General features: G+C 33.8%; 1 protein-coding gene across 1 annotated transcript in view; it reads left to right on the top strand.

The window, feature by feature from the left end:
* LOC129216899 (aspartyl/asparaginyl beta-hydroxylase-like) overlaps nucleotides 1-22,509 on the top strand; it is a 42,033-nt gene that overhangs the window by 9,696 nt on the left and 9,828 nt on the right. The window contains exons 3-9 of the mRNA XM_054851115.1: nucleotides 5,389-5,490; nucleotides 6,700-6,842; nucleotides 10,376-10,442; nucleotides 11,787-12,292; nucleotides 17,669-17,903; nucleotides 19,630-19,766; nucleotides 21,243-21,437. Coding sequence (XP_054707090.1) covers nucleotides 5,389-5,490; nucleotides 6,700-6,842; nucleotides 10,376-10,442; nucleotides 11,787-12,292; nucleotides 17,669-17,903; nucleotides 19,630-19,766; nucleotides 21,243-21,437 — 1,385 coding nt within the window. The remainder of the gene's footprint in view (nucleotides 1-5,388; nucleotides 5,491-6,699; nucleotides 6,843-10,375; nucleotides 10,443-11,786; nucleotides 12,293-17,668; nucleotides 17,904-19,629; nucleotides 19,767-21,242; nucleotides 21,438-22,509) is intronic.

Below are 22,509 nucleotides of genomic sequence, written 5' to 3' on the forward strand. Positions count from 1 at the left end.
CTGTTTAAATTCATCACTTTTTAAGAAGATCTTCAAATAAATATAAGAATTCTTTATGTTTCATTTCATAAATTATATCGTTTGCTCTCATTATACTTGTTTAAGACTACCATAAAATCTCTTATATAATTAAAAACTGAGCGTATCTATGTATGTCCAAGCTTCTTCTCCCGAACGACTGTGAACTGACCATCGAACCAGGTATCGATGGATTCGTAATCTTCCCGTCTTCATGCTTGGCTATTTAACATAATCCTCCGATAATAATTAGCGGAGATATCAATTAAAAACTATTAATTATGACTCTTAGATTTCAAAATCAAATCCCTATTTTTTGAAGGCTTTCCTCCATTAAAATTATTATTCAGTGCTTCATCTCAACTTTCCACAACAGTGCTTTTATTAAAATGTATAGTGTGAAGAAAATCATTGATATGAAAGATCTGTTGTCATTTTTTTTTCTCGAATATGAACAGGTAAAATTCTTGTTTTTGTTTTGAGGCTTTTCCTGTTATCACACACAGAGGATTTAAAATGCTTACTTTTTTGGGTTTTTCCGCAATCTGCCGCAAAATTTCACTGACTTTTTTTTTTGGTTCAAGCTTGAACCAAAAAACTTGCGTCACTTGACTTGCACTTGCGTCACTTGACGTAACTGTTGAAAGGTTGTGTAAAGCAGAGATTCAGACAGCTGAACATAAACAAATACGTTTAATACGAAACATGGGGACACACTTACAGTAAGACATAGAGAAAGTAGTGAAGACCCTGATAAACAGACTGCGGCTCTTTAAATAGAATAGAGGGCAGATTTTCAGCATCCAATGATGTTTCTTAAATAGCAATAAGCTTTCTCCAAAGTCCGATGGTGGATTTAAGAAGAGATTTTGCGAACTCCGTGGAAAGCTGCAAATGTCTCTGCCAATAAGATGTAAGCACAGTTCTTTCCTTTAAACCAATGGAGAAAGCGATTACATTCAACACCCGCCCTTAATCGCTTATTACTAAACAACACAATGACATAAGTTCATGCAATTTAAATTTAGGAAGAGCCTTAGTAAACATATCAGCAATTTGTTTATCAGTAGAAACATATTCAATATATATATTTTCAACATTTAAAATATTTCTAATAAACTTTAACTTAACATCAACATGTTTCAATCTACCAGAACTATTTTCATTAGTTATACATTTGATTGCAGACTGATTATCTTCATATATGACAATGTTATTTACAGTAAGAAATTCACATGCAATATTTTTATAATACACTAGATCTATTAAAGACTTACCAACTGCGAGTACCTCAGCTTCAGTAGAAGAAACAGCTATTGAACTTTGTTTCTTCACGTTCCATAAAATTGGACACTTTTTATAAAAAAATAACGTAACCTGAAACTTATTTGCGATCACGCGGATCTGATGCCCAATCTGAATCAACATACATAGATAAATCAACATTAGAGTCACAACACTTACTATACACAATTTTATAATCCGATGTACCTTTTAAATATCGCAGAATTCTTTTAAGTCCATTCCAAGCCGATTCTTTTGGATTCTCCTGCAATTGACTGAGACAGTTCACAGCGAACAGTATGTCGGGTCGTGTTGTCATCGCAAGATACAATAAAGATCCAATTAGTTCACGGTAAGGTCCTTTGAAGATAGTTCCTTCCTCAAAGTCAGCTGGAGTTGACTTAGCTTCTAAAGTTGTTGCACTCGGCTTGCACTCACTCATGTTAAATCTCTTCAATAGTTTAAGAATATACTCCTTTTGATCTAGCACTAATTTAGTAGAAGTAAATTCCATACGAATTCCTAAAAATTCAGAAGCTGGTTCGAGTTTGGACATCTGAAATTCATTTTGAAGAAGTTTAATCACAATCATTATTTCTGAAACATCTGATCCAGCGATAAGAATATCATCAACATATAAACAAATTATTATTTTTCTTCCATTCACAATTCTGATGAAAATACACGGTTCCGAGTTTAACTGCTTAAAATTAATTTTTAACATAAATTGCGAAAATCTGAAGAACCATTGTCTAGGAGCTTGTTTTAATCCGTATAAACTTTTATTTAATTTGCATACTCTGCCAGATGAATCGTTGAATCCTTGCGGTTGTTCCATAAAAACAATTTCTTGCAACTCACCATTCAGAAAAGCTGTTTTCACATCCATCACATAAGCCTTTAAATTCTCTTGAAGAATCGAAACAAGAACTAATCGTAAACAAGGCATCCCAATGACTGGCGAATAAGTTTGTACGTATTCCTTCTGCTGGTCTCCTCTTGCGGCTTTGAGAGTTCCATCTCTTTTCTTCCTAAACACCCACTTACACTTTATGGGGGTCGCGTTATCAGGGAGATCTACCAGTTCCCAAGTTTTGTTTATCTGGATGGAGCGCAATTCTTCCCCCATCGCGACTTTCCACTGGGCTTGTTGTTCTTCCGGTAGTTTTGAGATGTCATAAAAGGTCAACGTCTCTTCTGACGTGTACATTGCTTCAAATCGTTCTTTCAAATCTGTCTTTTTACTTTTTCTTTTTGATCGTCGGGGTGCAGCTGCGGGCGTTTTGGTTTCGTTTTCTCCTAACTCTTTATTTACATTTCTGTCATGTTTTTCCTCGTCTTTTTCTTCTCCTTTCGGGAGCCCGTCTGCTGAATTACTTCTGTCTTGCACATATACTTTATTTTCATTGAAGCGAACATTACGAGACACAATAACTCTGTGTGTATCAGTATCCATTAATCGATATCCCATGCTAGAATATCCAATGAAGATCATTCGTTTAGATTTCGGATCTAATTTTTGTCTGCGAGTATCAGGAATTTTGGCATAAGCATCACAACCAAATAATTTAATTTGATTTAAATCCGGTTTCTGGGAATATTTTAGTTCAAAGGGTGACATATCATTTATGCTTGAACTAGGGATTCTGTTATGAATATATGCTGCAACTTGAATAGCATATCCCCAACAGTTCTTAGGTAAATTTGCATCATATAAAAGTGCACGGGCTTTATCAAAAAGTGATCTGTTCATCCGCTCTGAAATTCCGTTCAATTCGTGAGTATAAGGGGGGCAGGGATCTATCGTAACTCCAAGTTTATTTGCTATCACTTTAAGTTCACCTGAAACATATTCCTGGGCATTATCACAACGAATTTTTCGAACGCTTTCATTCAATTTGAGAAACTTTTTGATTTCCACGGGAACATCACTTTTCCTTTTAAGAAGACGAACTTCACAAAAACGAGAATAATCATCAACTAATGTTAACACATACCTTTCACCCGCTTGAGTTGGTGGGTTGACCGGACCGCATAGGTCAGAATGGATTGTCATCATGGGAGCTTTTTCTCTTCTTCGGTTTCCTATTCCTATAGGGTTCGCGGACTGCTTCGCTAACACACAGTTTTCACAAAATTTTTCACTTGTTGGTAATCCTAGTTTGCTCAGAACATGGTTTCCGGAGTGTCCTAACCTGCGATGCCACAGTTCACCTCCATCTTTTTCTGCAACAAAGGAATTTGAAATGAAGGGAACAAAATCACTTGCATATTGACCTTTTGAATTCAGCTTGCACAAAACGAAGTTTGTACTTCCCTTTTCAATGACTGCTTCGTCATTTTTGAAGCTCACAGTGTATCCAGCTTTTTGTATCTGTTTCACTGAAATGAGGTTTCCATTTAGTTCTGGAACATATAACACATTTTTCAGTAGGATCTCTTGCACACCGTCACCTATTACACCGCGAACAGTTCCTATTCCTTTTACTTCCAGTTTACTGGCTTTTGCAGCGCATGACACAGTTCCTGAGGATGGTTTTAACTCCTCAAACCATTCCCGATGTGCACACATATGAGCTGTAGATCCGCTATCTACTATAAATGACCGATGTTCTATTTCGCCAACAACGAAAGTCACTGCAACTGCTCCATCCTTTGATGATGTATTTTTTTCTGTCTGGACTGTGCAATTCCTCTTAAAATGTCCTTTTCTTCCGCACTGGTAGCAAATTATGTAACTTCTACAAAATTTCGCAATGTGCCCTCTTTTGCGACACTTGTTACACACTACCCGATGATTTGTAGAAAAGGCTGCACCATTTGATGATTCTGTTTTCCAAGATTTGGGCTCCGAGACTCGACGATCTCTCATCAGCGCTTCAGCATCCAGAAGACGACCGCAAACAAACTCTAAAGTCAAGTTCTCCGAAGGCTGATTTTCTATTGCAGATTTCGATGCGTCATACTCTGCTGGAAGAGACATCAAAAGATAGACAATACTGTCCATGTCACTCACTTTCACGCCACACGATTTTAGTTGGGTAACGAGCCTGTTCACTTCATCAATATGCTCCTGCATGGATGAGTCCTTTTTCATTTTCAAAGTTGAAAGTCTCTTTCTAACCAATATCTGACTGACCGCTCCTTCTCGAACATATATCGATTTCAATTTTGCAATTATTTCAGCACAAGTCTTTTCTTCCGAAAGCGAAACCAAAACTTTACCACTAAGAAATGATAACATCAAGGCATAGGCCTTCTTACTCGCTAAATGTTCATTAGCTTTCGAAGAATCCGCTTCACGTTCCAAAAACATCTCTAAATTCTTTGCTGCGAAAACCGCTTCCATTCTCCAGCACCACAGAGAGAAATTCCTTCCGTCAAAAGGCTCAACGGAATATTTTATCTCGTCCCCCATGTTACTCCGCTACTGCAGTGATTTAGTAGCTGGGAAAAACTTAGAACTAACCACGCTCTGCTGTTGAAAGGTTGTGTAAAGCAGAGATTCAGACAGCTGAACATAAACAAATACGTTTAATACGAAACATGGGGACACACTTACAGTAAGACATAGAGAAAGTAGTGAAGACCCTGATAAACAGACTGCGGCTCTTTAAATAGAATAGAGGGCAGATTTTCAGCATCCAATGATGTTTCTTAAATAGCAATAAGCTTTCTCCAAAGTCCGATGGTGGATTTAAGAAGAGATTTTGCGAACTCCGTGGAAAGCTGCAAATGTCTCTGCCAATAAGATGTAAGCACAGTTCTTTCCTTTAAACCAATGGAGAAAGCGATTACATTCAACAGTAACTTTTATTTTCGAGGTGGACCATGCAAAGCCGGGCAACGTAGCTAGTTGTTATAACTAAAAATGTTTTGATGTAACTTTCCTCTAAAGAAAAAAAGGAAAATTCACAAAAATATCAAAAAGTCAAAAAAAAAAAAAAAAATTGTTTGCTTTTTTGCAAAATGAGGACCCCCCCCCCCCTCCCCCCTCAAAAAAAGAAACCTGGATAGAGCCCTAGCAATTGAAATCTCGTTTATTGAGTCATGTTTTTATTTGTCAATCATTCCTCTTTTTTTTAGGAGGGTCTGTGGACCTATTTGATAGTGGGCATGTGGAAGAACATGAAGAAATTTTGCATGAACTCCATGAAGAAGAAGAGAGCTCAACAGAAACTTTAGAAGGTAAGAATTCTACCAAAGAAATTGTTTTTACATAAACCACTGAGGAAATGTTTTTATATTTTAGGAAGAATTTTGTATATGTTTTATTTGATGGGAGAAAAAAATATGCACTTTGAAACCGATTTTTCTCTATAGTCAAAAAATATTCCACCAGGAATTTTATTCATAATGAATATAGAATTCAATTGTTTAATTAGTTTTCAATAGCTTTAATGACAATAAAATAAAAACTTAGGTTATAATCTTCGGTATTACTACACTTTGATGATTTATGTATTTTTAATTCACTTGCATATTTGTGTTAAAATAAATGTAATGTGTAAAATTTTGACCAATTATTTTAATAATACCTTTATTAAACTATTTTTTTTATAACAAAAAACATGTAGTGATTATTATTGTAATGAAAATATTTACAATTAAAATGTTATTATCATTAAGTTGTCTCTGATTTTGTGCAAACCAAATGCTTACAAAACCAATTAGCACGTCAGTCCATATATATTTTTTAAATCACCATGTTAAGTCTTTTTCACTTTTTTAAAAAAAAAAAAACTACCAAACGTTTGCCATGTACAGGGTTGAAAGTTTTCCATCCTTGGACAATTTTTCATATTTTTTTAAAAATGAGAGAGAACAAGGTAAACGAAAAAATGTAATAAGTGATCAGTAAATGATTAAAATCTAGGAAAAGTTCATGTAAATAAGCTTTTAAATAAATTTGTACAGATTAAAGAGAAAACTTCTCACTACTTTAATAATGAAATATAAATCATAATTAAACAATGAGAGATAATTTGTTTTATTTTTATTTCCTACACAATCATCTTTTTCAGTGTTTTATGTGTTGTCTATTTTTGAACACTTGGTAAAAAAAAAAAGTTTAAGCATGGAGTTCAATATTCAATCCTTCTTTGAAATTGAATGTGGAGCACACTCTTCTTTTATTTAAAAATAACTTGTCATGAGAATATTTCAGCTTTCCTCCCTGGCTATACTGCCGTGCTAAGCGCAAAAAGTCGTATCTGCATCTGAGTTCAAAATGAGAAATTGACGTTTAAAGTTGTGTGCATCTAGGTATTTGATACAGATGCAACTTTTTCAGAATTTTTAAAAAAATATATCCCAAAGATTTCTGCACTGATTATGATACTTATTTAAGATATATTGAAATGTTGTTTTTATATATTGATGTTATTTTTTTAACAGAGAATCTCGCTGATCTTTTACCGGACCTTAGCAATATATTCTCATTGAATACTGAACAAATAGAGGAAACTCGAAGGGATGACAGCAACATTCAGGCAGAACTAGAAACTGAGACTCCATTAAGCACTGAAAGCAACACAAAAGTATGAAACTGTTCCGTATTAAAATTTTGATACAGTCGATTCGCGATAACTCAAAGTCCGATAACTCGAATATTACTATAACTCAAAGTTTTTACCCCCGAAGTCCTGACCCCTTTGTCTTTAATTCCATGCTAATTATTCTCAATATCGAAGTTAACTTCCTTTAACTCCAAGTTTTTTCAAAGATGACTCGAAATTTATTTGGAAAGAACAAAAAAAAAAAAAATTATTTGAATTTTGACATCTTGAATTCAAATTATGTTTTTCGCAATCACGAGTGTGTGTATGTAGGCATGTGTGTTTATGTGTGTGTGGGGGGGGGTGTTTGTGTGTACGGGGTATGTGTGTTTATGTCTGTGTGCTGGCATAAGTGTGGGGGGGGTATGTGTATGGGTGTGGGGGGGGGTATGTGTATGTGTGTGTAGGCATATGTGTTTGTGCCTGTGTGCAGGCAGGAATGTGTGGGTAGTTGTGTGTATGTGTGTGTATGTCGGCATATGTGTTTGTGTCTGTCTGCAGGCATGAATGTGTGGGTAGTTGTGTGTATGTGTGTGTATTTATGCATGTGGGTTTGTGTGTGTATGTGTTTGTGTGTGTAGGGGTATGTGTTTGTGTGTATGTATGTGTGCGCGTGTGTGTAGGACATGGATGCAACCTGGAGACGGCTTTCGCTATAGGTGCAGCATCATGAGGAGTCCACCTGTCCACGGTGATGGTGTGGAGGGTGGCAGTGGGAAAAATCAAAGGAACATCAAAAACAGTCAAATGAAAGCAATAAGCAATCGTGATTGCTCAAAAAGAAAGAAACAAGTGACTATGAGAGAAAATTAATTCACTCCTTCACCTGCAATTGCTGCACAATAGAACTCTAAAGCAAGAAAAGACCTATTAAGCCTATGTGCGATGAAGAAGTTGCACGTGCGGAAATGAGTGAGCTTGTTTTCTTATGTTTTACTGTACTGTTTACACTTTGACATGTTGCTATTCTCCAAATTCGCTTTTAAGCTGTCAAGTCCTTTATTCAAAGGCTGACCTAAGTTAAGATGTGTTCCCCTTCATTTTTTAGTTCGATCATTTGCTGATAAGTTCCTAAGAGACAAGAGTGAGTTTTCTTTACTATTAAAGATGTCTAAGCAAGTACTCTTTCAACGATATTTAAAAGAAAAAAAAGAAACTTCTAAAGTGGTAGAATCCGTGAATCCAAATTTGAAATGAACGAAGATGTACACCTTTCCTGAAGTAGAATCAGCTCTACAAGTGGTTCCAGCAGTATCGAAATCAAAACCATGCTTTTGAAATACACCGCCAGCTCAGTCATTTCCAGCAGAGGACTGCAGTTTCGTGCTAATTAGCACTCATCAGCCCGGCATAGGAAAGTGACTGAACTGGAGATGGGAAACCTTTTAAGGAAGCCAAGAGTGCCAAACAAACTGGTAAGTAATACAGAATTAGCACTGACCAGATCCAGAATTAGCACTCATCAGACCTATGCCGGGCTGATGAGTGCTAATAAGCACGAAACTGCAGTCCTCGGCTGGAAATGACTGAGCTGGCGGTGTATTTCGCGTATTTCTGCCTTAGCCCTGGCTATAGGACGGTAACTTACTGAATATACCTGCCTTGCCTTCAATATTCGAGTTGTACCGAACCATTGCTTCGGTCACTCTTCTGGTCAGTGCTAATTCTGTATTAGTTACCAGTTACACTGACCAGACATTAGCACTGACCAGACGAGTGGCCGGAGAAATGGTTCGGTTCAACTCGAATTTTGAAGGCAAGAACTTACTGAACATGCTTTTGAATTTTTTCTCTCAAAATTTTTGATTTAACTCTACATATTGTGCTTAAAAACTTTTAAGCTCTGTAATTTTATCTGTTATATATACATATTAATTAAAATATTCACGTTTTTTTATTAAAATGCCGAACACCAAAATTAGCGGTAAGTCAAACTTCCAATAAGTCAAAGTTTTTCGTTGTTCCCTTCAGATTTGAGTTATTAGGAATTGACTGTATTTTCAAAACATGTGTTATTTATAAATGCTTTAATTGATTTCATTAGTGACAAAAAGATAGTAAAACAAGGGTTTTAGTATTGCTTATTTATTTTGCCATTCTTTTGAAGTAGTCCTTTATTTTCCCTCTCTCTTTCTTTCTTTTTTTTAAAAAAAATTTTCATTTGCTTATAAAATACCTTAAAAGGAATTGGAATTGACACTTTATTTACCTTCTGAATTAGTTCTGTTTATATCAAAACATTTAGGCACTTGCACAATTTACTAAAACATGGCTGCACAATTTAAAATACAACTTTGGAAATATACACTTCATTTTGAAGACACATTTCTTAAGAAAATGATTTTGAATACTATTGAGTGTATACTGTAGTAATTATTTTGATAGCATAATAGCATGTCTGTATATATAATTGAGACAATGTTTTTTTGATTGTGCGTAATGCTATGATGAGGGGGTTTGTTTTTATAACCTCAAAACAGCTGTTTGCAGAGTTTTAACTCTTTTTAATCGCTTTTATTTGTACGTGGGCATACGTTGTCATATTATTACTTATTACTTTTATGTTTAACCAAATTTTGCAGATTGATGTGTAGTTTTGAACCTATAACACTAGTTTTGAATTTACAATATTTTTTTAACAAAAAAAATGAAATTTTAAAGCTATAAGTATTTTATTTATTAATTTAGTTTTCTTTTACTCTGATTTAAAATTAAAACAGCAGCTTTTAAATACAATTCACTGAGCTCAGTGGCAGATATAAGGGGAGGGTCATGGGGGTCATGCCCCCCTCCAAACCGTCAACAATATTATTAGCCCACATTGTGTTCAAGCACCTAATGAATAAAATTTTAAAAATCTCAGTAATTTTTCAATTCATTAATTTTTTTTTAAAGTAAATGTTTGAAATATTGATTCGTTTTATTGTAAATGAAATGAATCAGTAACATTTCTGCTCCACTAAGTACCTTATCCTTGGCCGATTTGGTGCTTTTTATTCACCCCCATGCAGTTTCCAAAAATGTTAGGACCAAAATCATAAGTTCGTTAATGGGGGGTGGAGGGTCATTCTTCAGCATGACCCCCCTGAAATGGTAGTCTGTATCCGCCCGACTGGAGCTAAAATTAAAATGCAAATAAAATATTTTGTGTAGTCTGTAAAAGATTAGAGAGAGTTCATTCAGGTTTTGATCTTTGTATTACTTTCAAGAAAATCAGGAAGGAATATGAATTTGGCTTTTTTTTTTTTTTTTTTTTGACTGAATATCAACAGTCATTTTTTAAAAACTTTACGAAGCATAATGACTGTTCAGAATTAGCTGTACTTCCATAAAACATATTTCATCATTTAAAGCTTTTTCCATTTTTGCATCAAATCTTAGATTAGATGCTTGGAAGTAAGTATTTAATTTGATGCCTTTTTGTCGCTTCCTCGTCTCTTTTCTGGAAATATTTGCTAAAAAAAAATCAGTTTTGACTGCATAAATGAACTTTACAATTTTATATTATTCTGAAGGTACTCAATGAAGATACCAGCAGAAGGTTTGATGAAGAAATCTTGGAAGAATACATTGAGAGAACAGGTAAATTATTTTTCAATTATTAACATTTATGAAATACACCGCCAGCTGTCATTTCCAGCCGATGACTGCAGTTTCGTGCTTATTAACACTCATCAGTCCGGCATAGGAAAGTGACTGAGCTGGAAATAGAAAACCTCTTAAGGAAGCCAAGAGTGCCAAACTAACTGGTAGCTAATACAGAATTAGCACAGACCTGACGAGTGACCGAAACAATAGTTCGGTTCAGCTCGAAGATTAAAGGCAAGGCATGGTATATTCAGTAAATTACACCCATTAGCGCAGGCTAAAGCAGAAATATATGAAATATACTGCCAGCTCAGTCATTTCCAGCCGAGGACTGCAGTTTTGTGCTTATTAGCACTCATCAGCCCGGCATAGGAAAGCGACTGAGCTGGAGATGGAAAACCTCTTAAGGAAGCCAAAAGTGCCTAACAAACTGGTAGCTAATACAGAATTAGCACAGACCTGACGAGGGACCGAAACAATGGTTCAATTCAGCTCGAAGATTAAAGGCAAGGCATGGTATATTCAGTAAATTACCGCCCATACCGGTTATTTGCTTTATATGTTAACATGTTAATCTGCTCTAGTCCTGGCTAATGGGCTATAATTCACTGAATTATCAACATTGCATGGTATAAAACAGGGTTGCCAACTGCTCCACATTTTGCGGAGTTGCTCCGCAGAAATGGCGAATCTCCGACGCTCCGCAAAAAAGTCGTTTTGCTACGCATTTCTCGACCAAACGCTTTCAAGCTCATATTTTGCCGTTATCATGTAAAACATGTAAATATGGGAAATTAAAGATGCTTACACTCAAAGATTGAAATAGGGTTTAAGGCTGTTTTATTAATTTTAAAAATAATTATTTTTATACTAGTGCTGAAATGATTACTAAATCTCTAAAAAATTTTAGTTAAGTGATTTTAGTTATTTTTATTGATTTTTATACAAAATATCGAACTGCTCCTCAAATAGTTCCTCCAAGGTTGACAATCCTGATAAAAGGGAAAGGGGAGAAGAAAAACCTGTTTTGGGATTGTAGAAAAAGGTATTTTAATTATATTATTGGGTGTAGATTATAAAGTTTCAAAATATTAATTACTGATAGATATTTTTGGATGTTTGATGAATGAAAATAAAAGAAAACAAAAGGTTTCAAAATTGAAAAATATTTTCGTTCATATGTTATGCTTTCTCAAGAATGATCATTATATGCTGTTTTTATACAGTCCTTTCAAAACCTTATGAATGGTACTTTACTGTATTCCCTTAGGAAAAAGAAGTAATTCAAATTATGTTGGAAATCTTTGCTATAGATTGACATTTTTTTCCTTTTAACAGAAGCTTCAGAGCCTGAAAATACTCATTTTGAAGCCTTTTCTCAGGAGGAATATTACACTGAATCATCTGATGACTTTTCAGTTCCTGACATTGAAGATTCATTTACCACATCTAGTCAAAGAGTAGAGCAGGCATCAACCATAACACCCCCAGAGGAAGAACTGGTGGAATCTTTTGTAGAGCTCTCGTTCACCACAGAGTCAACTAGCGAAGAGTTGTTCACGGAAGCTTCTATTGAGCAACCTTTCACCACTACCGCTGAATCATCCTATGAAGAAGTATTCACGGAAGCTTCTGTTGAGCAACCTTTCACCACTAACTCTGAGTCATCCAATGAAGAAGTATTCACTGAAAGTACAGAACAGTTTGCCCAAAGTGATTTTGACGATGCTCCTGCCGATCGTCAAGACGAATCTGCATTTTCATATGAAAAATTTGATGTTACGAATGAAGAGGATTTCCTCATTAGGGACACTTTAGATGATATTGATAAATATGTAGAGAAAGTAAGTATTTTCAATGCTATTGAAGCTTGGAACTTTTACATTTGCATTTAATTTGTGAAAATTAGGTTGATTTCATATTTCTCATTATCTTATTTTCTTGTTATTTATTCTTTTTTTTATTTTTTATTATAAAATTTTTCTTAAAACGTGATCTTCTTTAATTGGTTTGTCAAGCTTTTTAAAAATTAAATAATGATAATTTAAGTAAGGGAAATCATTCATATTACGTCTTTTATTGCAGCTAGAAACATTCTGCGTTGTTTTTTCAAACAGTGTTTCTTTAATAGAAGTGAAGCTAAGATAAAACATTTTTTTTTTCGAAAGAAAAAATTCACATGTGACTGTCCAGTAGATTTTTGAAAATAATCTACTTTTTTCAATGTCCCAGCTAGGGTTGTCCAGTTTGTTAAGCAACAACCCTTGGCAAATTTCTGTATAGCATTTGACTATTGTGATTATTTACTCTCACTGTGTTTTACTGCTGCAGTAACACCTAAGTGCATTTTTGTTAGTGAGGCTGAAAAGGTGTGACTGCGAGTAATGCAGGGGTACCCAAAGTTGGTACTACGGCTCCCTTGTGTGCCGCAGGGAGAGGCAACGGATGCCATGAAGTGCACCGTATTAACACTAGAACGACTGACATTTTCTGTATACCTAGAAAGACTGAAGGGGCCAGTGTGGCCCCTACCCATTTTTGGAGTGAATTCTTTTAAAAATTCTTCCTGAGGGAGTCCACATGCCTGATACACCTTCTTTCATGACTAAATAAAAACTTAGTACCTAATTATTTTTAGTTCTTCTCTCTATACTGGGCAAATGGTTGAATTAGTTTTCCTTTCGAAGAGCAATATCCACCGTTAGGATGGTAAGCAGTCGGTACCGTTTATAGCACTTGGATATCCAATCGGCTGCATAAAGCGGAAGTTACAGGTTAAACTAGAGTGAGTGGCATTTTTTTTATGCTACAACAATTAGGAGAAAGGAAAAAAATAAATTTTTTAATTGTCAAAATGCTTAGGGGCCACTGTGGCCCCTCCCGTCTTTCTAGGTGTAAGGATCAATATTAACAGTACTATGAGGCGAATGATTAAATGATTAAACAAGCATTCAAATAGTGTCATATAATGAAAAGTTAGAAAATTCCATTAAGTTCCGTTAGATATTATCCGAGTTATTAAACAACAAACTACGCGAGGGGCCACACAGTCCCTCCATCTTTCTAGTGTTAATACAGTTGTTCTCTGTTTAGCGAAGTTCTATTTAACAACTTTCTCTATTTAAAGACAGCTTTTCACGGTCCCGGGTGCTCCACTGTAGTTTTAGAAGCATTCTATTTAAGGACACATTCTAATTAAGGAGAATTTTTTTTGTGGCCCCTTGAAAGTCGTTAAACAGAGAGTCAACTCTCTGTATTTTTTCATTGGGACAGACTAGAGTCTAGAGTGCTGTAAAAAATTTTGATTCAATGGGTGCCGCAAATCAAAAAAGTTTGGGAACTTGTGGAGTAATTGATTTCATGTTTTAGTTGAATAAGCATTTTAAGTAAGTTTTGTAAGGTTCTGTGGCCATATAAGTAATTACAACATTTAGTAATCATCACAACGGGAAAGTTATGTGAAGTTTCCCATCATATGCCATCTCTGCTATGCAATTTGTGCAACATACAATATATAGCTAAAGTGTTTTTTCGAGCAATGCATTCTGTGCAATTTGAATTGTCTCTGAGATAAACTGATTAACATAATTTTGTACATAGACAGTGTTCGCTCTCAACTATCAGTAATTTGAGTTTGAGGGAAAGGGAAACAGATTTGGTGATTTGGTTCACGGGGGGGGGGGGTGAGTTTCCTATATTTTAAGAAGAAAATTTTACGATTTAAGTAACTAATATAGTGGACGTTATATTCATATCTGAAAATATTGATTCTCCGCATGGTAACTAAGAAGCAAAAGGACTATGAAATAAACTAAACCATTTGTTATATGTTACCTTTATTTTTCTTGGAATATTGTTGCAAAATTGTTTTCAAATAATGCACTTGAGAAAAAGAACTAAGAAAAGATTATGTCACCAAATTATTGGATTGAATTAAAATAGGACTATAACACCTAAAAGTGACATAATCTTATTTTAAATAAAAATACAAATACAAAAGTGGTGACCAGCAACAGGCTCTGGGCCCAGCTAGACTGCTCCTAATCAATTTACAATCCCCAGTGAAGATCAATGGCCCTCTTAAAACTGTCTACTCCCTTTCTCATTACCACCCCTTCCGGTAAGCTGTTCCAAGGTTCCACTACCCTGCAATTATAATAATTTTTTCCCAATATCCATGTTAGCCTGAGATTTAAATAGCTTAAAACAATGACCCCTTGTCCTGTTTTCAGTGCTAAACTTCAGCCCCGTAACATCTTTCATTTTAATAAATTTAAACAACTGAATCATGTCCCCTCGGTCTCTTCTTTGACCGATTTTAAATTTAATAATTTGAATTCTTAATAATTATCCCTAATCAAGAGTTTTCTTTATAACAGATTTTTTGCTGTAATGGTTTTTGTTTACTTGGGATTCAGCTGCAACATCAATATATTGTTCAATCACTTTTTTTGAATTTGAACATTTTCTGTTTTCATTAAATACTTGAAAAAGAAATTATTATTAATTGTTTATCTTTTTGATGCAGGAGAACTAAAATTCGAACTTAGTGGTAATTTTATCATTCTTAAAATAACTGGATTTGTAATAAGGGGAAATATTTGTCATAAGGAAGTACTTAAGAAAGCTTTAGGTATTTATTCCGTGTTATTTTCTGATGATTTATTTAAAACTGCATTGTTGAAATTTAAGTTTAATCTTTAGGGTGATGAGGATCATGATTATGATTCTGAAGAAGATGATGTCCCTGATGAGGAATTTGATTTCTGGAATTTTTAACTGTTTAGTCTCTCTAATTCATTAATATTTTTACTTAACTGTTATGTACCACCCCATTTCCCCCTATTAACTAAGAGTTCATGGCTGATCAATATGATATTAACTTATTAAAGTGATTGCATGTTTTACAATATCTGACTTTTGAGCTATGGATTAACATGTTCTCTTATTATTATTATTTATTTTTATTTATTTATTTATTTATTTTTTTTTGTGCATATTTACTTGATTTATGTAATGATATTCAAGAATGCCTTGTGAATATAATGCATGGATTGTTTCTTTAAAACACTGGTTTTTTTTTTCTTTGCATAAACGTGATATTATTAGTCATTTTCACTTAAATTGTGATTATATTTTCCCCCTAATCATTTTTTCATTTGTACATATGTATAGCAATCGTGTTATTAGGACTTTCAGATATTTTTATGTTACTGATTTTTAATTTATTTTCTTTTATAATGATGATTCTTGAACTTTCAAAGCAGATTAATAGTAATACAATATAAGAGAATATTGTTTGGAATGCTATTTATTGGCAAAAATATATGAATCTATAAGTGTTAGATTTGAAGTTATCTTCAACAAATTTTTACTCATTGAAACTTTTTATTTTGTTCTCAACTTTTAATTTTATTATTAAATTCACCCCAATTTTCTCTCTTTTTTAATGTATGGGGAGAAAAAAGTTCTTTAAAAGATTAACTTGTAAATTGCATGCTCCTTACATTACACTTTCGAAGGCATTTTGCAAATGTTAATTAATATTTTATTTACTAAAGTGTTGTCATGCTCAAATGGAACTGTTACATGTTTGAACCTATGTATTACCCTCTAATAAGCCTCCTTCAGTCTACCCCAAATTGTTTGGAATTGATTTCTGTTGTTTACAATAATAGAATGTTTTAACCTTTTTATGTGTGTTTTAAGCTAAGTTACAATTTGTTTTTTCCTGAAACATGCATTTTAAGGTACAAGCTTAAAGGAAAATGTTAGGTTGATGATTTTATTAAAGAAAATCCTTGAACTTATTTCCGTTTTGTTTAATGTAACCCAATGCTCTGAAAACGAGCCTTTAAACTTTCTTCATTTATTTATCCTTTTTCAGTTTTCAAAACATGATAAAGTCCACCAAAATGTCATACTTTCTAGTATTTCACTAAGTAAACATTTTATTTTTTTCAGTACAATGTTAAACAATTTACTTTTTGTTTTTTGTGTTAATTATTTTCTGAAAATTCACAATATTAAACATTTTATCTCAAAAGTATTTACTTGTTTTGTTTTTTATTATTTCTTAAATGGAACTCTTTGCTAACAATTATAAAAGTAACTGTGCTAAGTCTTTTTTTTTTCTTTTCTAGATTTAATATGTTTTGATACCGTAATTTAAAACTAGCTTCCATGTGATTGAAATATTTGTTTTCAAGATAAATATTTTCCTTTGTTATAGAAACCAAATATAAAAACTATGGTTATTATAGCACAAAATTGAAAAACATTTCATACACTTGGTTAAGATTTTTAGAAAATGCATAACACAAGTAGACGATATTTTTATACTTTTATTACTTTTGCTACACTGAAATCAATTTTCCTCATTTACTATATTTTAGTAGTTAGTAGTACAAGTGTTCAATTAAACAAATTAATTTCCTCAAAATTATAAATTTAATTTTTAAGGTACTGTAACTTAATTTTATTACTTAAAAATAACATTATTTCAAATTTCTTGTATATAATTTTAGTAAATCTTCCCTTTTTTTTAAAATTAAGAGTGATCAAGCATTAAAAGTACTATGTTTTACTCGTGAACATGGTGGAAACATTGTAGAGGCTTTTAATAGCTATGAACATGTAAACTAGGATATTAGCTACCAGTTTGTTTGGCACTCTTGGCTTCCTTAAGAGGTTTTCCACCTCCAGCTCAGTCACTTCCTATGCTGGGCTGATGAGTGCTAATAAGCACAAAACAGCAGTCGTCTGCTGGAATGATTGAGCTGGTGGTGTATTGTATTTCATGTATTTCTGCCTTAGCCCTGGCTATAGCGCGGTAACTTACTAAAAATAGGGTGTTGAATTTCATGAAAGGACATTTTCTAAGAAACAAACTATCATTTAAAATATCCTCCCCCCCCCCCAAAAAAAATATTTTTCAGAAAGCATACACTGAATTTGTCTAAGCAAGTAAAGGACAAAAAAAGCATGGAACATACATAGTTTTAATTCTGCATTTAAATTGAATCTGCTTGAAAATAAAAACCTAACCATAATCATATTTTTATTGCCTAAGTGTTGTTAAAATGTCATGTTTTGGGAAACGACTAAATTAGGAATGCACCCGTATTGATGTCACTGAACTCGCTTTAATACTTATGCAAAGTAACATTTTAGTAGATTGCTTGCCTTTTTGATCTGCTGTTGTTATTCCCTACCCGAAGTCTCCAGAAAACGCCCTGAAGAAGTGTGAAGACCTCCTGCGTCTTCATCCCAAAAGTCCTCGTCTGTACTACGCCAGAGCTCGTGCTCTTGACAAGTTTGCTGAAATGCAACGCAGCAATAAACATCTGGAGGAAGCCATCAGTGCCTATCAGAAAGTTCTGTCTCTGGAAAATGTTCCCGAAAAGCTATATTTGTTGGCTGGAAGAAAAGCTGCAGAGAGGTTACGCTTCAGAGGTAGTTTTTTATTCAACCCTTTCCATTTTTTAAAAGAAAGTTTCCCTTCTGGTAAATCAAAAGGGTTTATAAAATGTAACTGGAGAATATTATAAGTCATACAGGTATCCTTAGATTATGTTTAGAGATGTCATCTTAAGTTCATGAAAGTTATGTAGTAGTTTAAACACATGTCTATTTTTTTTTTCCATTACATATAAGTTCTGTTTTATAAAGAACTAGTGGTACTTTGCACGGCTTTGCCCGTAATAGAGAAATTAAAAGGTCTTTTGGTTCGCCTGTATATTGACAAATAATGTATGGTGAATTTTCTCGCCGATTGGCTTGTACCCATGTTACGGTTCTATGTTATGATAATTTTGTAATTTACTCGTCCATCTTATGATAGTTTTGTTCTTAAAATTTTAATAGAAAAAGAACCACATCAAATTTTCGAAAAATCGCTTCGAGGTGCACACCCCCATGCTACAAACTAACTTTGTGCCAAATTTCATGAAAATCGGCCAAACGGTCTAGGCGCTATGCGCGTCACAGAGATCCTTACAGAGAGACTTTCAGGTTTATTATTAGTAACTAGTGGCACCCGCACGGCTTCGCCCGTAATAGAAAAATTAAAGGTCTTTTGGTTCGCTTGTATATTTACAAATGATGTATGGTGAATTTTCTCGCCAATTGGCTTGTACCGACGTTACAGTTCCACGTTATGATAATTTCGTATCTCGCCAATTGGCTTGTGCCCATGTTACGATACCACGTTATGATAATTTCGTAATTTATGATAGTTTTTTTTTCTTAAAATTTGAATAAAAAAAGAACCACATCGAATTTTCGAAAAATCGCTTCGAGGTGCACACCCCCATGCTACATACTAACTTTGTGCCAAATTTCATGAAAATCGGCCGAACGGTTTAAGCGCTATGCGCGTCACAGACATCCTACGGACATCCTACAGACATCCTACAGACATCCTACAGACATCCTCCGGACAGAGAGACTTACTGCTTTATTATTAGTAAAGAAGAAGATAAAGAATATTTACAAATAATGTATAGTGAATTTTCTCGCCAGTTGGCTTGTACCGACATTACGGTTCCACGCTATGATCATTTCGTATCTCGCCAATTGGCTTGTGCCCATGTTACGGTTCCACGTTATGATAATTTCGTAATTTATGATAGTTTTTTTCTTAAAATTGGAATAAAAAAAGAACCACATCGAATTTTCGAAAAATCGCTTCGAGGTGCACACCCCCATGCTACATACTAACTTTGTGCCAAATTTCATGAAAATCGGCCGAACGGTTTAAGCGCTATGCGCGTCACAGACATCCTACGGACATCCTACAGACATCCTACAGACATCCTCCAGACATCCTCCAGACATCCTCCGGACAGAGAGACTTACTGCTTTATTATTAGTAAAGAAGAAGCATTGAGTGAGCTTTACTGTAATGACTGCTTATATGGTTCCCACTCTCTCTTCCACTCACTTTTCTTACTTTAATAAAAGATATTTGAAAAAACCCCCTTTAAAATGCTAACCTATAAATTGCTGGCTCCTGAATTATGTAGATGTTTTTATAATGTACAGCATGAAAAATCTTTGATCTAAATAGTTTTATTGTTTAGCAAGTTGTTCAAAACATCAAATTATTATTTTCACTTTTGAAATTTATATACCTTTAACTAATACTTTCCCTCAGTATGTATGTTCATCATTTTTGCAGGTTTCATGGGAAAATCTCTGAGGCAACTGATTGAGATGTCAGATAAATTTCCTCTGAATGTTGAATTGAGAAACCAAATTGCTGTTGGCTATTTATTGATAGGTCAAAACAAGGAAGCAAAGAAAACATTGTTGGAAGTAATTTAAAACTTCATGTTTTATTCAGTTTTCTCTCACTTTTTTATGTGTATCATTTGATTTGAAAAAGCATAACACTTAATCCCTTAGGGGCATTAAAAGTTGAAAGGTTTAGCTGCAAAAAAAAAAGGAGTAGCTCCAATTGCAAAGTTTTTGGAAGGTTTGCAGGTCTGCATTACAGCTGAAAACACCAATCCACTTTTTCCATATTTTTTAACAAGAGGACCCGACAGACGTTGTTCTGTTCAAACTTTGTAAATTTAAAAGTTAAAAAATTTCAATTTACTACCAAGTGTTTGAACCGTTTTTTTGAAAAAAATAAGTAAAAAGAAAGTGTTTTAAGCTGCTTGGTGTCAGAATGCGTATATTTATCACAACTTGTTTTATCTAATGCCCACTGAGCACTTGTTTTATCAACTATTTTTTCTCCCGTACTTGATGGTTTGTTCCTTCAGCCATACTCAAAGGATAAAAAGCGTAATAAATATTAATCATTTGGGAGATATAACCATCCAATGTTTTAATTAATTAATTAATTAACAAAAATGTTTCCGATTCGATCCATTGCGCTTCAAAACCATGCTTGCCACAACTTAATTACACACAAAAAATTTGATCAAAATCGGTCCAGCGGTTTAAAAGCTTTATGGTGACAAACATCCGCACAGAAGATTTTTATATATTAAGATAACTCCCGGTGTATGCTCTTGAGAACAGTTATACGGAACAGTCATGAAAATTTAAAAAATATATATTAGAATGCAGTTTAGGATTTTAAGCTTTAATGCAGACCTTGACTTTTTGAAAGCTGAAATTTGAAGCTACCCCTTTTTAGCAGCAAACCCTCAATTTTGTCCCATTTTATCAACATAAAACATCAAGGTTTTGTTTGACAAGTTGAGTCTTGGCCAGGGTTTCCGCTACGGTCGCATTTTTCGCATAATGCGAAAACACTATCTGAATTGCGAAAATAAAACAATGCCTTTTCGTTTTTTTGCTCAAATAAAAATTAAATTAGTTTTTTAAATAAAGAAGAAATGTATGATCCTAGAGAGGAAGCGTGCATGACGATAATCAACTTAATCTTTTTTAAATCTTAGCTGAGATGTTTAAACTACAATTAAGTTCAATAACTATTAGTCTTATCCAGCATTGTGTCCCCCCAAAAACTGCTTTTTTAGGAGGAGGAGACTGCAACGTTCTAAACACCAATCATGTTTTCTTTTTTTATTTTATGTTTTAAAAAAATTGCTGTTGTACTTATTTCTTCAAGGATGTCACAAATGAAATATGAATTTTATTTTCAACTGGAGATGAAACACACTGAGGCATATGTAAATATATGAGAATGTGTAACATTTTAGCATTTTGCTAACATTTTTCCATCAATTTTAGCTTTTATGCTAAAGAACTTTTGAACCCAGCTTAAACCCTGGTCTTGGCTCAAATATGTAGATTTGGGTATTTTTTTATTAGGTTTTGAAGTTGAATCCAAATTCTGGCTTTGCGAAAGTGCACTTGGGTTTTATCTTGAAAACAGATGAAAATAATTATTCTGAAGCCATTCATTTGCTGCAAGAAGGCATCGATAGCAATGAAGAAGGAGTTACAGATGGGAGATTTTATTTTCATCTTGGAGATGCTTTGCAACGCTCTGGTAAACCAGAAGAGGTATGTTTAATTGTTCAATCCCTTATTTCTGCTCTGTATTGCTCGTTTGGAAGAAGAGTGCCACAATACGAAATTTTTATTTTTCCCTTTTTTTTTTGCCTAAAGGGCTTCAAATAACGTTATCTTCTTTGGAAAATAATGACAGATTTTTTGTTCTGATATTAACCACTAAAGAGCACAGCAAACTTACTTTTCTTAATGTGCCTGAAGAGTTTATCTTCAAACGCTTCTCCAGTAAAATTTCATTTTTCCGTGTTGTGACACTCTTCTTCCAAATAAGCGATATATTTAGATTTCTTTTGCTGATTTTTTAAAAATTTGTTGAGGCTAGTTGTTTAAAGAGTGCAAGATTTGGCTTAGGAAATTTATCGTTTTCACTCAACCTTTTTTTTTTTTTTGAAAATAAAAGTGTACAAATTGAAATATGCTCATTTTTTTGAAAATTCCTTCATTTCATTCTGCAAAAAACTGATTTTGTGGTCATGAAAATCTTAGCTCTAACATTTGTTTCTTGCTTTGAAGCATACTTTTAGACATGAAAGGAGTGCAAAAATTTAATGTTGACCTTTATTTTACACTTCGAAGTTGTTAAATTATTAAAAATGCTTATTCGAACAGGCACTAATATCTCTAAGGTAGATATTAATCTCTAATGTAAGTATTCTTGTGGAATTTAACAAAAATTATGGAACAATTAACTTGTAAGCATTTGCCTTGAAAAAGTAGAGATAAAAAACAATTATGTTGGGAAAGTAGTTGCATTTTCCCATGGGAAAGAAATTTTCTAAAGATGTTTAGTATTTTTTATGAGCACCATAGATAGCATGAAACTGAAACCTTTTGTCATCCAAAAAGCAACCAGACTTGATTGCTTTAAAGGTCTGGATTTAAAGTATTTACCAATTAACTGACATCCAAATTAAAGAGCCTGGGGGGATTACAACCTGTGAACCAGTATTATGTCAGATCGGCTTTGATGTTTGTAGCAAAACCCGATAAAATAGTGTTGATAATTGCTGTATATAGAGTGAAGCAGTTTATACGTTTCTCTTTTATACGTTTTTATAAACTA

Source organism: Uloborus diversus, chromosome 2 (assembly GCF_026930045.1).
Source record: "Uloborus diversus isolate 005 chromosome 2, Udiv.v.3.1, whole genome shotgun sequence".
In the NCBI taxonomy this organism is placed as follows: Eukaryota; Metazoa; Arthropoda; class Arachnida; order Araneae; family Uloboridae; genus Uloborus; species Uloborus diversus.